This window comes from Takifugu flavidus, chromosome 6 (assembly GCF_003711565.1).
Source record: "Takifugu flavidus isolate HTHZ2018 chromosome 6, ASM371156v2, whole genome shotgun sequence".
NCBI lineage: Eukaryota > Metazoa > Chordata > Actinopteri > Tetraodontiformes > Tetraodontidae > Takifugu > Takifugu flavidus.
In genome coordinates this window covers 10,149,752-10,168,361 of record NC_079525.1, presented here as the reverse complement: position 1 = coordinate 10,168,361, position 18,610 = coordinate 10,149,752, and the positions used below count along the sequence as shown (strand labels likewise).

Sequence of the window (18,610 nt, the reverse complement as noted above, 5' to 3'; positions counted from 1 at the left end):
AACTAGAATATTATCATTATTACTATAAGTTAAACCTCCATCAGCACTGAGTCACTTTAGAACATCAAACGTTCTTCACAGCTGTGCTGGTGGGTGTCCTATCTGTCACACACACACACGCACACACACACACACACAGGCGACTCAAGTGTTTTCCTGTCCACCATGGCTATTTCATGAATGTATTTGCATGCAGAAGGGGGGCAGGGGGCAGGGGGGAAGACAGCAAATGTGCAATGCAGCTTGCAGAAAGGGGGGATGCTCCATGTGGATGCAAGCTGTCAGTCAGTCTTAAACCTGCTTCTCCCTCCCTCCTGCCTTCTCTCCCTCCCGCTCCTCTTGCCCCCCCTCCCCCCATTGCTGTACGGTAGAGTAATCCCTTCTGTGAAGATGTGTGTGTTCTGTAAATGTGCATTTCCTTGTCTTTGTGTGTTGAAATACAGCTGTGAGTATAAATGCAGCTAAAATGAGAAGAAATAACTACTTCCAATCAGAAAACTATTTTAATGATTTGCTGCGGACTCAGGGGTGAATCCGCAAGCGTGGTCATTGATATTTTTTGCCAGGCACACACGTGCACAAGAGCAATAGATTTAGTGTTTTTGTTCTGCAGGCACAGGAGAGACGGAGAGGAGAGGATAAAACAACTCTCCCTCCTTCCTTCCATCCCTCATCGCCCTCTCCTCACCCCCCCCCCCCCCTCCTCACGGTAACGCTTCAGTGAGTAGAACAGCCAGGACAGGGGGAAAGAGAGAGGTAGCGAAAACGACAGAAAGAGTAAGAGAAAAGGAGAAGCAAGGAAGAACAATGTGCAACACATTTTTTTGATATAGCTGAGGGTCGCTGCAGCTAATCCTCCCCTCTGTCCCCCCAAATCGTCTCCCTTCTTCATTCTTTTTTCCTTTTTTTACATCGTTCTGCTTTAACCCTCCTCTTCCCCTTTGATTGTGCTCCTTGTTCTTTTCTTTCTCCCTTTTCCTTTCCTCTTCGTCTCACTCTGCCTTTTTTGTGGGGGGTAGAAATATGGTGCCACTTTCATTTTGATGCTAATTCCAAAAAGTGATGAATCTTTCCCCTTTGTCCTCTTTTCTTTTCCGAGGGACAGAATGAGCAGGGATTTACTCCTGAATTTAGCTTTGAAAAGGCAGAGCGAAATGGAAAGAGACAGAAATGGGGTGAGAACAGACAGAAATATGAGAAACTTGGATGAGGATGAGAATACTCACAGGTGAAAGAAGGTATGGAACAGAGAGAGAAATGCAAAGCCAGCAGAAAATTGTTCAGAATTATGCTACAGAAGCAAGAAACAGAATGGAAACTAAAATAGTTGGTGTCCTTCAAAATGTCATTCATGTCTCAACAGAAAAAACATTTTTACTTAGAGTATTTTAGCTAAAACAAAAAAGTGAAAACATCATTGTCACTTCTGGAGAAACAGCTTTGATCTTCTTATTCATCCCAGAATGACTGTCATTAGTTGACTCCATCATTAAGCTACTGCTGTTGGAGCCCGGCCATGGTTGTCCTGGCTCACAATAACCTGTAAAAACCTGTCACAAGTATTCCAAAACCACCGTTGGGAAGGTGTTGAACTCTCCATGGTTTTGCATCATCATGGAGCTCTATGTCAAAGTGTTACCGAAACCTTTTGCACAACGTTGGAGCTACCTGGCGTAAAATATGAAACACTGCTGACTAAATCTCTGGAATGAAACAGACTCGGTCTCCTGCTCTGTCAGGATATTGGGTTTGGTGTTTACCTGCCCAGAATTTTGCTGACGCATCCATGGCTCACTCGCAGCTGGCGTGAAATGTCACAGGGCCGGACACCTTGGTGGGCCAGTTCCACTATCCGCTGCCTGACCACGTCAGGGAGGGGCCTGCCGTTAACGAACACACCCCCGAGTTGGTTCACCCCGCCATGCCCTGCAAGACAGAGGAAGGGATCAGAGCAAGATCAAGGATGGATGAAAGAGGGAGGAATGTGGCTGCCGAGCTCAGACCATTGAGAAATTTAATTAGTTTAAGCCGGAGAAAAGAAAGAATGTAAACTTATTCATAGGAGCAACTGAAGGAGATAGTGGCTGCATGTGCAACACACACACACATACACACAAATGGTGATAAAAGGCTTTTCATCATCATTTCCATGGTCATGTCACACAACTTTCCCAATATACTCTTATAAATGCAACTATAAAACTCTACTTGTGAGTCACCAAATAGGACAGGAACACTGTCATAAATACTCTACTACACTGTCACATATGCTCTATATCTCTGTCATAAATGCTCTATCATAACTGCTGTATAACTCTGTCATAGGTGCTCTATATGATGCTGCACAAGCCCCCCCGCCAAAGTTTTTCCTGCCAGTAATCCCACTGAAATCCCGACGTCACTGATTAAGCTTCAGAGCCGAACTTTTACTTTTCCCATTGCTTGTTTTGAGTATGAGCACATATCATGTGAGCTCCACCTGTGTTAAACCCATTTAATCCATGGTTCCCCAACACGGTGACTGCCTGCTAACAAGAAGACCCGTCTGAATGAGAGGAGGTGCAGAGAAACAGACTCACATTTTCATTAAAGATGAACCAGTTATCTGTCACCGTTAACTAATACTGACAAATGAGAACATTAAGCGCTGCGCCGTCTCCGCCAGTGCGTGTGTTTACTGTATATGTATAAATCTCACCAAAGGCAGAGCATAAATCACCCAGATTTCCTCAAAACACATAATCCACTGGCGTTTGTATTACCATAGTGATTACGTCTTTAGGGGAAACAGACACACACTCTCTTTTGCACACGCACTAATCCTAGCTATGGGGGTAATAGATTTTAAACACATTACCCCAGCAGGGATACCCCTGAAACACAAACCTGTCCCCCTGTCCCTTTCTCTCCTCCACCAGCATAGAATAAAAACACAACCGCCTCGCAGCTAAAATATAAATGGGTCCATCCACAAAGGCTGAGCACAGAAAGTCTGAGATCTAGAGAAGAAAAGAGAGAAAATCTCAACCAAATAAATAGATAAATAAAGGTTGATGTGGACGGTCAGTGTCTTCCTTCTGCTGCTTCAGTCGGAGATAGAAGCAGCCTCATTATGCAGACGCCTGCTGCAGGCAGCACAATTTGAAAAGCAATCGCTGCCTTACAAAAGAAAGCAATATATGGACAGAGTCATATTTATGCAACGGCCACGAAAGCAGGGTCTCCAATCGGCCCAGCAGTATAAATGGCCAGAAATGGAACGGCCAGTGTCAAACTTTCAACAACAATTTTGATCTCTTCAGCTGAACTACAAGTGTTTATGGTCAGACCTGTTCAATTAAAGGGGCACACGTGGTGCACAAAATAGGAGATGCTGCTGGAGACTCTTTATCATGAAGAGAAGCTCAGTACCATCCGTTAAATCTTGAGAATAATCGAGTTTAAATCCTCCAAATTTTAAACGTCCTCCATCACTAAGCTTCTGTCCCTCCCCTTCATCTTTGTGCACAGCTATTAATTATAAATAGGATCATTTTCAGTGTCTCACACTGATGGTTGTTTTAAGCTACACATCTGGAATCAGCTAATCAGATTAGCAGCAATGCAACAACAGTCCGTTTTCTGTCACACATGTGTTGTTGATGTATTATCCAGTTTTAATGCATCTGCAAGTCTCGCTGCATGTGGAGGCCATGTCTGTGCCAGGCCTCCAATTGCTTATCTTAACTTTACATCCCAGTCTTTACATTTACCTTGCCTGCCTCTGGCCTCAACAATGAAGTTGCGACCCCTCACCTTCTTCAGAATGGAGGCAATTCTGTTGACCTGTATGGACGACCCGAGCTCCTTCACACACACTCTCTCTGCTTCTACATTGTAGAGTTATGTGCAAGCATTATTCCCACCTTCTTCTCTTTATTATTGTCCTGAAATCTTTGACTAAATGAAAGCGTTTCCTTTTTTTGTGGCAGGGTCGTTGCACGTATCTGCGCGGACCGCTCTCTCCCCTCCTCTCCAACGTCTCTCCCCTTCTCCTTCTGATAAGAGTAAATGAAATGGTTCCTTTCACCCGTCCTATCTGGGCCAGGCCATGAAATACGCCTTGCTTTGTGAAGAGATGGAGAGGAAGGACTTTTGACCTACAAAAACCTCCAGATAACTATTTATTCACTTATCTGTGTATTTACTGTTGGCATTAGGCGTCGAGCCTCTCGCCATTCTTGGGCTAGTTTTATGGGGATTATGTGTTTAGAATTCATTTTCTGTGTATATAAATGCTGATAGGGACAAATGCAATAACTTCTATAAGGGTGTTTGTTTGTGTGCCACTGTAGCAGAAATTCCCAGGTAAGTGACTTGCATCTTAAAGACTATCCGACATGTTTTGATACACCTGCAGTCACTGGAGTTTTCACCACTGAAGTCAGGCGAACATATGAGTCCACCCACTTCTATGAATCCCCTTGAAAGATGATTTTTTTTTAGGTGGAGAGGGAATAATTCTAGATGGACCCTCTCACAGTCATGTGGGTTTAATAATAGGTCAGGTAATTAATCACTCTGGCCAAACAAATGAAGCACTTGCTCCAAGAAATCAATCAACACTGACATCCAGCTCAAAGCTTTTTGTTGCAAATTTGATGCCAAGAGTTTTGCCAAATTGTGCCTCTTAAAGATGATTTTTATTTAAAGTTGGCAGAGACGAGTCGGCTGAGCGGGACAGAGACAGCCAGGGGAGCAAAGGTCATGATTCCTCCATGCTTGTATTTTATATCTTTAGCCTTTATAGGAGCTGACTTAAGGGACCAGCACATCCTTGAATCTGTGCCTTGCTTTTTCCAGGAGGAAGAAAATACTGAGATAAAACTAAATGCATTCAAGCTCCCCCATCCAGAAAATAAGGTCCATCAGTGGCTTTTTCTTCCTGCACTACAATCTCTGTCCGTCCGGCCATCCATCCGTCCGTCCGTCTGTCTGTCTGTCTCTTCTCGAGATCTTCCTCTGTCATCACCTGCCTTATAAAAGGTTGATTTTGAAATAAAGCAAATGAGCATCGGCCATTTTTCTCTCTCTGTTGTGAAAGAAATGGAAGTAGAAATTACTTGTGGCTGAAAACCTGTTTGGAAAGACGCCCTAGGAGAATACAGATGAAGCAAATTTCCTTGAACAAACAGCGGATAGATCTGTGAGATGTGCCAGCCAGGCGTTTCTGGGGGCCTGTATTGTTATTTTCCTCATGAAAGGTGGAATAATTAATGTTCTGACGGCAAAAAAATGTGACCCGGGGGATCTTGTTAATAAACGGTTAGATTTGTAAATATCTTATGTCGAATTTCGTCAATTTTCCTGAGATTCCCACAAGGAAACGCAGGCCTATAAGCCTAATTTGACTTTCAAAAGACTTGTCTATCTGTCAGCATGAAAATATAACAAAATGTCCGCTTTGATCGTTCACTGCAGGTCTCCTTTTTTATTGAAACTGGATTTTTCGAGGTTTCACCTGTTATTTTCCCTCATTGTTGTAACTTTCCCTGTCTTTAATAACTTATGTGTCCATCACTAAAGGTAGAGCGCAGCCAGGCCTGCTTGATATTCTGCATACCAATATTACCATCACAATACGTGATTATGAAATTCAGCTCATTATCATCACAATTACCCGCTATAGATTTTTTTTAAACACCATTGCCACTTTGTTGGACCAGTTGTTGCTCAGTGCCGACAAATACTCGGTGTGGCTCTTTTTTAATCGTAGTGTTTTATTGTTTTGAGTGCATAAAAGACAGACCGACACGCACTAACGGTGAAAACCTGACAATAAAAACTATTTTAAAAGCAACGAAAAGGCATTAAAATCAGGAAATGTCCATGACGCCATGTTTATAGATATGTCCCTAAATGTGTGTAAATTTAGCGATTATTTTTCCGCTACTTTAGGCGTCGCATATAAAGTGGAGCGACACAGTGAGGCACAACCAATGAGGCGCGCAGCTCAGCGCCATACAACGACCTCGCAACATTTCCACGCGTCACAGTCGATTCCTGCCGACCGCCTGGGCTTTGCCCTTGACATTTTTTAGGTGTAATCGTTTTAAAGCGTTTCCAGACTTTGACATATCCAACTTTAGCTCCAGCGCTACCGTCCACACCGTGGATTATCGACTTTAGTGGGACGAGCAAACGCAATTCGTTCTAGTGTCTCTTTTAGGCCTTCGTGTGCGTGCGTGTTTGTGCGTGTGTGTTTGAGCAGGAGCGCTCTCTACTGCAGGAGAGCGCGTATAGACTTAAAAAATATAGAACAGAATTATAAAAAGTAAGAGTAACATACACACACACACACACACACATACACACACACACACACACACACACACACACACACACACACAGACACACATACACACGCACACCACACTTAAATTAGATTAATTAAAAGCAAAAGTGGGGAGAAAATCCATCGCCCGTTGTGTTCACCTGCCCAAGTGTCCTTGGGCAGACACGGGTGCCTGCTGCTCACTGAGTCCGGACCAATGTAAAGACAACTTCGGTCCGGCAGATCTTAGACTAGTTTAACGCATATCATCAAATGTGCGCGTTTGTGTGAGCGCAGTTTGTTTCCATCTCGCCTGCTGGCCCACAAACATAGATATTGCAGTGGATCAAGTTCAGAACTTGGTCATGCTTTGTTAAAACACTCTCTCTCCCTCCCTCTTTCCATCTCTCAGGACCCCTGCACCCTCTCTCAAAGAAGGCAGAGGGGCCCCGTCTCTTTAGTTTTTAGTCAAGTTTAGACAAAGCAGAATAAAAATAAAAATTAAAAATAAATGATTTGGTTCCTTAGAATTATCTCTGCTCCCCCAAAATAAGCACCTTTACTGAAGAAAAATAAGGGCGGAAGAAATTTCTCATTTCAGCCCAATCATATTGATTTCCTTAAATGCTTCATGTGACCAAATATATTTGACATATTAATTCAAAACTTTTATATATTTTCTGGGGGATTTTTGTAACACCTTAGCAACAAAGATGTATCAAAATAAACAGAAAAAGCTATAAATCCACACGTTTCGTGACTGAGCGGATGATGATGATGATGCTGATGACGATGCAGATGGAGAACATTAAAAACAGAACTTACTGTGCATCGCAGCAAACGGATCGTGCTTACAATGAATCTCCATCGGAGAGCCCAGATATGAAGGGGTTTTTACATAAACCGGACGCTCCTCTTCAGACACCCACAGAAAAATGTGGCTTCTAATTAACGAAAAATGGGACTAATTCCTTTTAAAAAAAATGATTTCTCGATATTTGTTTTTAATTTTTAAAAGTTGCTTTTGCTTGCAGAAATTCTTGGAGTCGGATACTATAATTGTGGTCAAAAATAAAATATTCATACATAGAAAAAAGGGTTTTATGGAGTAGAGAAGAAGAAAACGTGGTCAAAAATATGCATCAGATTCGGAATCCTCCTCCGAGAAGTCCGGACACCAAACCCAGTCTGTTCAGGAGTCTCCAAAACGACAGGAGGCAAACGACGCGATTAGTGCACATTCCTGTGGCTGTTCGAGTCCCTTCGGTCCAAAGAAAATATATAAAAATTAATCGAAAACAATAATAATCAATAAGGCGAAACCAAAGTATCCCTTTCTGCGCCTCCTCTGTCCGCAGGCTTCGACCCCTGGACTGGGACTTAAGTGGAGGGCAGAACTTTTCCCTTTCGGTAATGTCAAATTAAAAACATTAAATAAAAATACATCTTAAAAAGTAGGGGGGAAACACACACACCCTTTAGTGGCGAAAGAAACATTTCTTAAGAGATCCGCAGATTAAATGCATCCGGTGTTCTGCTGCGCTCTTGTCAGAAATGTCCCTCTGTTCTCACACTAACACTTGGTGAACTCATCATTAAAGCGTTTGTGAGGGCGTCGGCGCTCGCATCTTGAAGTTTCATATCCACATTACCAGTAAAGAAAAAAAAAATCGAAGCCGAGAAAACAAATTTTCAAAACCAACAGCGGTGCGCGTTAGAGCTACTGAGTGATGTTGGAGTAGTTGTCCTGCTCCTGGGGGTAAACAGCAGCTCTCGGGATCTCTAAAGTCTCTGCTTCTGCTGTGGTGGACTCATGTCAGACCTGAACTCCAAGGTTCTGCCGGACTGGGGGCGCATTTCTTCGCTCTTGAAACAGAAAACACTCCTGTCCGAATTTTTTTTTTTTTTAAAAAACTTGTTCTCTTTTTTTTCCCGCGCGCGCAGGAGAAAACGCCCAACTCCGTGTTGCGGTTCTTCTTCTGTGTTCAGGGAAGCTGCCGGAGTCTCGCGCGGTGCACTCTCCGTTTCAGGACCTGTTCTTGTGCGGACAGCGCCCGCTCATCCAGCCCCCTCAACACCTAACTTCCACGCGCCGTCCGGCTCCCCGTCACTCACGGCCGATCCAGCCAATCACAGCACGAGCGCTGCCAAGCGCGTCAGCGCCAACCTCGGATACGATCTATCAGAGGCTCGCAGCGATTGGCTGGTGAGTGCGCCTGTAGCCAATGACGCGCCGCGCGGACCGCCGCGTCCACCAATGCAGAGAAGCGGTGAAGCGACGCGGGGATCAGGGAGTAAATGATCATATGTTTAATTTCAATTAAGGAGGTTAAAAAAAACCTCAACGCCTTTATAGTCGCGTGGGCTCAATTTATTCATGTCAATATTAAATGGCTAATTAACGGAGTATTACTAAAATGAGGCTTAGTTGCGGCAATGGTTTGGACGGGGGAAATTAACAGTCCACCTTTTTAAAATGAAAAACACAGCAGAAAGACAGATTTTACTAGTCTAAAGTTTCCAGGGGAATAATTTAAAGTTATTGTTTAGAATTTTAACCGTATTTGGATCTCTCGCCGTCTGAGAATGACATGTGTAGCTTGAGTTGTTTTCCTCTTTCAGCACAATGTTATAAATCTTTAGCTCGGGGAGAATTGGGAGGACAACATATGAAAAAATGTATTTTGCACTCATCATCTAATTGATTGCGGATTCAAACTGATGTTTTTTAATGAAATGCAATTGGTGAGTTGTGCGTCTGCGCTCGAAATGGAAAGACGGTGATTTATTGCACAGAAGTCCCACCTGATTCGAGAGGGCATATCAAAGCCTCGACTCTGTAATATTAACCATACAAATAGCCTTAAGCGTGAGCCAAATTAAAAAGTCCTATTTCCCTCTTTCCTGTTTGTTTACATCTGTTCAGCGTGTGGATGCTGCACATGTAACGAGAATGGACGCATTCAGAGGTGCGCAGTGATGAAATTATCAGGATTCTTCTCTATGTAGGCCAGTCGCAGGGAGGCATAAACAACAAGTCTTAACTAATCCTGCTATTTTAGGCGCTCCTCTCAATAGGTCTCTTCATGGGGCAAGTTAAACATGTCTGATAGGGAAAAGGGTCGACGGGTAAAATTATTATGTATGTCAAATCTCTCATTTTTATTGTAAAATTTCCTCTGAATTGATCCACGTTGATGCATACATGTGTGACTCAATTCCACATCCTCTGTGCTCGCTCTCAGGCACTTAGCTGATGTCATTAAAACATTTTTTATGTTTGTTTCCTTCATGTTTTTAAGCCAATAAGTTTGAAGGGTTTTTTCTATTGGGTTTACCCTGTGGCCGAGGGGCCTCTGGTGGGTTGTTCAGATCTGAACCACAAGGGGGCGTTCGATCTTGGGAAATCAAACAATATCATATTCCGCGCGTGCGCGCGCTCCCCGCCGCACACAACTAGAGAAAAACTTAAATCAACACATTTTAACTCAAGAGTTTTCAAGTCATTCGATGGAGGGCCTACATTTTAAAATATATCCGACCTGCGGGTAATCTTATTAATTAACCAGGATCCGGCTGATTTGGGCTGTAAAATAAAAACTTTCCTTATGTTCAGCATATTTGCGTCCTTCATTTATATTGCGCATCTCTGTCTGTCATCTATTGCATTACACCCTAAATATTCATCAAAGTCCTCAATCATATTTGACAAATTCCTTATTGTGTTCATCAACTAGGGCCTCGTACAATCATAAGCATCGTCAGCAGTTGTCTTCTTCCAAAATGAGAAATCAGAAAACACAGCCTGATTTACTTTTTAAAAAATTGATTTTAAAAAAAGTACGATTCCATCACTGGCCCTCTGTCCTGCACGTATGATTTTAACCAAAATGAAAATGAAAATAAAAAAACCTGACACATAAGCTAATTGGTATTTTATGCGCATGTCACAGCACGTCTCCCAAACGACTTGTCTTATTTTTTATTTATTTTTTTAAATGATCAGTCTCAAATATTCTCGAAATCCATGACTCCAAATAAAAACCACAACAATACTATATCTCATTCTGTTTTTATATAAAACTGGATTTTGGGGGGGGGGTTGGCCTCCCTCCTTCAACAACTCATTTGCTGAGATACTGACACGATCGTTTTGCCCCCTCACAGAAGTAAATTGCACCCCCACCCCACCCCTCCCATTTGCAAATTAAATACACAAGCAATTAAAAACTCCAAACACAATCAATCATGTATACAAATTGTTGTTGCTGTAGGGTTGAAATTTTGGAGAAAACTTCCATCAGGGTAAGACGACTTTAATCCGGGATCCAAACTATTACCATATTTCATTACGTTGGAAATGAGGGAGGGGGGATGGGGGGGGGGGGGGTATTGATGGTAGTGGTGGTGTGGGGTGCGCGTACTTTTAAAAACATTAGTACGAATGTGGTGGATATGTGATAATCATTTGGAGGCTAATTGAAAGCAACGTTGCCGTAGTGTTCTCTTTCTTCCCCCACCATGAAAGCTGAGGCTGCTCTGTGTTTTGCGCCCGAGACTAGAAACGAAAAAAGCAATGAAAAATTAATAGCGCATGTTAACTCCACCAACTCGTTTATTACACGCCTGCTGACTGTAAACACAATGAGAAAGCTCCCGTATCTTTTCTTAAGTTTCCATTTGCTTGTGGAATATAAAAGTTGCGACTAATAAATAAAATCCAGAGTACAGAGTCAAGCTCTGTCACACCCAAACTCTGCTGCGCACTGTGATCGCGCGCAAAAGCCCGATCCAATCGACCCACTAGACTATAATGGCACAACAGATCAGACTGTCATCTGTCAGGCAGAACATCACACCTTGCTGTGTGCTGACGGGGAGCTTAAGGTCAAAAACAACGCAGGCTATGAAGGCATGTGAGGTCATTCGTCTTCCTTTGTCCCTCTTTCACACTCATCGTTTTCAGAGTCAACATCGTGACTTTTCCTTGCTTTCCACAACGTTATAAATGTCGTCCGGTCTTTCTAATGGCTATTTGCTAAATGTTTCGACTTCTCTAAATTAAAAAAAACAGTCAAATAAAAGTGAGACTGTAAATGTGGTCTCGAAGGAGACAGTTTCAGGCGACACGGCCTAAAATGCTACAATGCATCTCTGGCATCACGAGGGCCGTCTACATATTTTCTGTATTGTATGAAAACAGAGCACATTCTGTGGTACGTATATTTTAACCCGGAGCCCATACTGGAAGACGTTCCTCCCACGAGGAAAATGATATTAATTTGAGCTCTGTCAGTGTGCCGAATTGGCGCCAGCGTTATTGGAAACGAATCGGATAATCGGCCTATGCGCACTTTTACGCACCAACCTCGGGCAGGAAGTGGGGAGGTGCAGGTGGGGGCGGCGTCGGCAGGGGGATCTGATTAGATCCATGTTCATTTCCACAGCAGCCCCTTTGTACCCAGAGCATGCATTTTAAACTGAGAGGAAATGGAGAGACTGTAGGTACCAGCATAGAGCCCCACAGACCCGACATACAAACAGGGGAGGGCCTCCTTTAAACTCTGATTTCCTCAGTGGTTAAAAGGTCATTATGCAACCGCCACAAATCCCATTGCTTTCAACATTTATCGAGGGTAAGGCCTCCACAAAGACAGAAAAGAAGTCATTATTTCCGTTGTACGATGATGGGCTTGGATGAAAAAAGACTAAAGATTACTTCTGATAAGTCTTGTACAAACAATTGCATGAGAAATAATTCTTTCGTATCTATCGTGCATGTCTAACGTGTCAACCAGGCTCATCGCAGAGACTGAATTACGCTTGGGGAGTAGCGAGATCTCCTCCGAGGGAGGATCACCTGCCCGCCGTTTCTTAATGACTGACGACGTTTTATCAATGCAGACGCAGTGGGCAGCGATATGAAATGATTTGCTGTCTATTGGGTGCCATAACAAGGTCTCTGGCCTAATCTAATGCTGTATCAGATCCCGCTGATTTATGAATAGTCCTACAAGAGAACCTGTTGAATAAACTGATGAAGACGTGCAGGAAAAATAGCAACAAAACGGAGCGGCCCAGTGACCTGTCTCGATCAACTCTGGCCTTTGGTCATTAGAACGTTAACATACTTTGACATTTCACTTCAAAAACGACTCAAGAAAACTGTTTCAAATCCGTGATTGCAATCCGCAGATTGCACCTGCGCAAGCCTCTGTTTGCCAAAATCTGACAAGAGTAATAAAGTTGTCCATTATCAGAATCAATCCAGGAAAACCGATCAACACGTGGGGCAAATGCTTCAGTGCAGAATAACAACCATTAGTCACCGTACAGCATCGAAGGTGTCAAATAATATAATAATTATGGTTTGATACTGGAAACACAACAGCCCTAAAGATTAGAAAGTTTAACAAAAGTACCAGAATTTTATCACTGGCTTCACAAAGGTCCAAAACGTTACAGTCCAGAAATGGAAAGCAGAAGCCTCGGAAAAACAGAGCCTCTCTTAACTTAAGAGAACTTTATAAAAGGTTTACAACAAGTTAGATTTAATAAACTTCACAACATTTCGATTCGGAAGAAGTACACTCAAAACATGAAAGTTGATAGAGAAGTAGAGACGACTAGAGTAGAAGGACAACTTTAACAAACAGTGAAATAAAGCTGGAGTCGTGCGACCCTACCTGCTCTTACCAGCCGCAGCGCAGGACTCTTGGGCCCCTGGTCCATGTTCCTCGGGAGGAACAGGGGGAGGCGATGGAGGGAGAAAAAGGGGAAAGGAACAAAAGTTTCTCCGGGATCCCCCCTCTCTTCCCCTCTCCCTCTTTTCTTCCGTCCTACAGTAGTTTTGGGGCGAGTCGTAGGTTGAAATAATTCAACCCTTCCGCTCCCTGTTGCACTGCCTGCAAGTGCTCAGTCAGCTGCAACTAAACACTTTAGGTGGAAAAAAGGCTTCGGGGGGAAGCGTGAAATGATCACACTGAGTAAAGGAGCCGCTCACTCAATGTGCGCTCATGTCCTGTCCGTTTCCTGCGCGATCTTGCATACACAGCTGTACTGCGCGTGCGTGTACATTAATGCGCGCCCACGCAGACACGCACAACAACCTCCATCCTCCCCTGGCTGGGGCCGCGCTCCCCTCACTCGCATCTGTTACCAAGTTCCACTTTACTAAACTTTCCCGCCCCCGCTCTGCTCTCTCCCTTTTTACCCCCCATCTTTGATTGTTTCCTATGGGATCCAAGAAAGGAGACAGGTTAGATGGAATCATGTGCGTAATGTAAGTACAGGATTCCACTCTGTCTATTTTGGGGGTTTTTTGTGTGTATTTTGTCCAGTGTCCTTTCTCCAATTCCCAAAACATCGTTTTCTCCAACAAACTTCTCGCATACCCTGCCTGCTTACACCTGTTACGCACGGTGCGTTTTTACGCATTACGCACGGAGGGAAACCGGAGCAGGCGCAATAGGGAGTTACATTTTCACCTGTTCTGCTGTCAGAAGCAAAACCTTCCCCCCAGCTCGCGTGAAATGTGTTTGCCACCAAACGGATAGTTCCGGTCCTGAGCTCTGATTGTTCACTCGCACACCTGCACGGCGTCGAATTTCAATATTAATTTGCTAACTTAATTTTTCCACGGCTTTTTTTTAGTTCTCAGCGAGAATTTCATCGACATTTCCTGAACATGTGCTTCCGTTTTGTAAAAGCAAATATCAAGTGAAGTTATTATTGCAACAAAGTTAGAAACCACTCGAACCTGTTACAAACAAGGTTCGGGATCTCGTGATCTTTCGGAAACAAACGATGTGGGGGAAATATATAAAATAGCGAAAGCATTTAAAAAAGCATTTATTAGCAGTCACGAAAAAAATTAAAGCACAAAGAGTAAGGTCAGTGGCGGTTTCTACGTGTTAAAGGTGGTGTGAGGCTTAATGATATTTATTGATTAGGGTTAGGTTACTTATTTATTGATTTTATTCATTAATTACATAAATTCGTGTATTCATAATTAACACAACAAAAACAAGAAATATACTACAATATTTGGCAGTTACGCCGCCTGGACCTTGAACAAACTTATTCCTTCTTTTTTCAATCCTCGAGACAGTTACGGGTCTCAAAGTTCACGCGCAGCCCCGAGACAATTGAGTGCGTAACAAAGCGCGAGACAGCGACCCATTTTGCCCTGCTTGTCGCCTCGCGCTGCAACACTATAAGACCCTGACCTTCGGCTCGCGCCCACGACATCGAAACATAAATAGCATCGTTTCCGCGTGATGACTGGAAACAAGAAAAGAGGTCCAGCTTTGACCTTCCAGTGGACAAACCAACGAATCAATTAGAGATAGTTTTAATTAAACGTGGGGACGATACAGAACATTTTAACTTGAAGGACATTTCTACAAAATCCGAAATGTACTTTATATTCAATGTGGAGTTATTCAAACTCGTATTGTTTAACCTGCTGAGGGGAAATGAATATACACTGAATATAATCAAGGTTGTCAATACAGTTTCAACATATAAGCCCCAAAATACGGTCCTGCTTAATAGAGCAATCTGGAAAATCCCGAATATTTTATTTTTGAGAAAGAATTGCCATGTTAAGTGGCCTATTTTGGTGCGCATACTATATATTTAAGTTAGGCTGCGTGTGAGGGACACGTAAGGTGATGCTTATTGCTGCAAACATTATAAAACAAAAATAAATGTGTATAAAATATGAACATATGCATGATATTATTACTATTTTTATTATTGTTAGAGTTATTATTGCCACTTAAATAAAACTCAAAGATTGATCCTTTTAAAATTTCATTATGTTATTCTGTAATCAGCCGCATGTTTTATTTTTGTTATTATTTTAGGTGCTGAATGGTATCTTCAGAATCCTTTCACAAATGTATGCTTTAAAGAATTCGCCATAGTTTGGATATTAATTATCACTTGTTTGTTTTTTCCATCCACGTGCTAATTAATGTTATTAATCAGAGGAGGGGTCGTTGCATGGGTGACCCTCGTGCTGACCGCGCGGAACCGGAAAGAATCGCATTAAAGCGCGAGACAGGAGGGTCGATCAGAACAATAAGTAAACACGTAAACACCGGGGGAGTGCTGAGTGTCACTCTGGGACTTGTGGCTGTTACCAACCGTCTAAAGATGTGTAAACTGCCAGGAGGCAGTTTAAGGACTTGAATTTAAAAAGAAACACACATTGATTAATTAGAGCCGCTTGGCCTGTTACACTGTAAGAAGCTGGCAGAAATGTAAGACTATAGTTCTGCTTCCTCTTTTTATTTCATACTTGTATAAAATCTAAACGTGCCTCTTTATATCAGCAAGTACATTTCTTTTAAAAATCTAACATATTATTGGATTCACTGCATTGACACATTTAGCAGAAGTCAGAAAGTCCAAATATGCATGAAAAATATACATGATGGAAATAATTTTCCTAGCTCAAAATTTGTTGGGTTATATTTAGTGGATAGACAAGTTGAAAATCTTCCACTAAATTGATGTAAATACTGACAAAGAACAATATACCCTCAATAGCCTGCCCACCACTGCTCTTCTCATATCTTTTTCATTAGCCTTAAGTCTCAAAGTTTATTGAGGGTTCTGCCTTTCCAGGTTCCAGGTAATTTTGTATTTCATTACAGTTAGTCAAAAACACCTCCATTGTAATTCAATATTGCTACATTTCCTGCAGTAAAACTTTTTGTAAAAGGCCAAAAAATAGTTCTTTTATCAATAAAAACTGAATCCTTGCTTATTTGGTGAGACGGTTCAAAGGTTTTATGATTTCTTACACATTCAAACCAGGAACCCCCTGGGCAAAACCTTTCTTCGCTGCGCTAGATCAACTTTGATCTGACTCTGTCTCATCTACGCAAAGCAGACAAAGACACGTGCGCCAGTTTGATCACAACTTTTCTGTGTTGCTTGATGTTTGCCACTGTTTCCACCCGAAATCCCACGTGTAGTGCGGTGCTGGTTGAGCTTACCTCTAGATCCCTGGGATTTAATTCAGGGTGGCATTTCACTGCTGTGACACAAGGTTCTCCTTTTTCTGCAGTCATGGTTCCTGGGTGTTGCTACAGAGACTACAAGAGGGCTTAAGAGCTACAAGGCAGATTGAGAAATAGGACACATTATTTGTCCATGAAACATTATGTGACATAACATGACACCAGGCCATTTGTATGTAAAGGTAAACATTTCAGTGTGACAATTGGGCACAAGCGGACAAGAGCAGACAAGAGTGGACAAGGCCCCCGTCAGTCTGGTTTTATACTTGCATCTGAGAAAGAGGTGTTGTGGCACCATGTGGGTCTGGAGTGTGAAGGTGTGTGTAGAGCTTCTGTTCCTAAATTTAATCCCCATAGACATAGTTAGTTGCTGGGGTCTGAAAAGGCATTGCCTGGCTTGTTCTCTCAGTCTTTTCCTGCAAGAGGAGGTGAGGGATTCTCTGGCAAGAGCTTTAGCACTCAAAGCCAGAAAGTATACAATGAAGAGAAGATGTGAGGACGATTTGTTGGCAGGTGAACAGAGTGGGGTTTAAACAAAGCTCTGCAGTAGGAAATGTGGAACAAACCATCAGGTTCTTTGATTTTCATGCCACACTCTCTCCATGGTTGTAATGTAAAATATTCATTTCACAGTTCATGTTTTGTATGAATCGCAGAAACAGAAAAAGCAAAAGTGATCAAAAGCCAATTGCCTTTTGATCCCATTTACTGTATAAATAGAAACTATGAAATACTTGCTGTGCTGCGCTACTGTTACAGGCTTTCAAGCTTGAATTCTATGATTCTTGGATGTTGGTTTGTTTAAGGTTGCAAATACCCCTAATGTACGGATCTAGTTCTGTGATGAAACTAAAGAGAAACACTGGTGATGAGACATTAGCATCGAAAATGCTGTTGCAAAGGGTGAACGATGCACGGGAGGGCATTTTTATTCAAAAACGCTGATCCAGGGCAAATCTTTATTTTTGGAGGGAATTCCTCCTGACTGACTGCTTTGATATAAGCTGGCAAGCTATATTTACCCACACAAGATCAAGCCTGCAAAAGTAGTGGAAAAAGAAGATTGGCATAATACCGAAGTTTAGTTACAGGCTGATTGGTTGAGGAAACTTACTTCTGAATTTGTGCTTGCAACATCTATTAATCCAATCGGACAGAAGCCTGCTAATATAATCTGAATATTTGTAATTTTACAGTCATCCATCTATAACGTACACAAATACATCAAAATCGTTACTTTTTCCTCAACTAACATGACATTTCAATTATTTGAGAATTAGTAGAAATTAGAAGTTATGACTGCATTTCAACAATTTAAAAATCGCTCCAAAATTTTTTGTAAAATATTAAATAGCAAAGACATTTGAAGCATTGAGTCCACAGTTGTGGCACATTTAGTCTGCAGATGACCATCAGTAGCAGAATACTGTCAATATGGCCGAGAATCTCGTGATAAAACTCCTCATCTGACGTATTGACTGTAGCAAATAGCACCAAACAAAAGTTAAGGGCCTTCCTGCCACCTTTAAACACCAAGGAATGAGAGCAATGACATGCTTCTTTTAACTTCCTCTCCTCAATAAAGATCATTCATCAGGCAGAACCATCCCACCGGAATGCATGATTGGAAATAGGTGGACTTCAAATCCCTGTCCAGGATTCACCAACCATCTTTAACACGTCAGTGGTCTGAACCGCTCAACCAGATGCCTCCATTCAGCTGGTCTCCTCTACCTGTTTTAAAAATAATAATAATAAATACCTTCAAATGCATTCCCCCAAAATCAGGCAGCCACATCACAATTTCACTGAGGCAGTGAGGCATCCCAGACCTGCATCCAATTTAGAGAGATATAGAGGAGCAGAGAAGGCTGAGGACCCCCAAAAACAAAACACTTGCAGGATATTAAGTGTGTGTGTGTGTGTGTGTGTGTGTGCGCGCGCGTGTGTGTGTGTGTGTGTGTGTGTGTGTGTGTGTGTGTGTATGTGTGTGTGTGTGTGCGTGGCAGATGTATGGACCAAAAGTGATAGTGTTCAGACATGAGGTGCCGTCTAACCTTTGAAAGGAAACAATCCAACTCCGTGATGGCCTTTCTTGCGTTGACACGCATGGAGAGACGTCTGGAATCAGATGGCATTCAGCCTGATTCCCTTTCCTAATACCATTCACTCACTATGATTATAATAGAGAAGCCTATGGGATATACAAAGTTGACTGTTATTTTCATAATATATAGGAGTTTGAAAAGATGGATGTTCATGT

The 18,610-nt window shown here is 42.4% G+C and overlaps 1 protein-coding gene across 6 annotated transcripts in view; it reads right to left on the bottom strand.

The window, feature by feature from the left end:
- The window catches only part of pax5 (paired box 5), a 41,992-nt gene extending 28,613 nt beyond the window's left edge, over nt 1-13,379 (bottom strand). Inside the window, exons 1-2 of one of the 6 annotated variants that reach the window (XM_057036236.1) lie at nt 13,000-13,379; nt 1,761-1,926 (exon numbers count right to left, since the gene is read on the bottom strand). In XM_057036236.1, coding sequence (XP_056892216.1) covers nt 1,761-1,926; nt 13,000-13,045 — 212 coding nt within the window. In that variant the 5' untranslated portion in view covers nt 13,046-13,379. Of the gene's footprint in view, nt 1-1,760; nt 1,927-7,138; nt 7,761-7,788; nt 8,510-12,999 lie in introns of those variants that run through there. The other 5 variants (XM_057036233.1, XM_057036238.1, XM_057036235.1 and 2 more) reach the window with 5 other exon arrangements.
- Between the last annotated feature and the right edge of the window lie 5,231 nt (nt 13,380-18,610).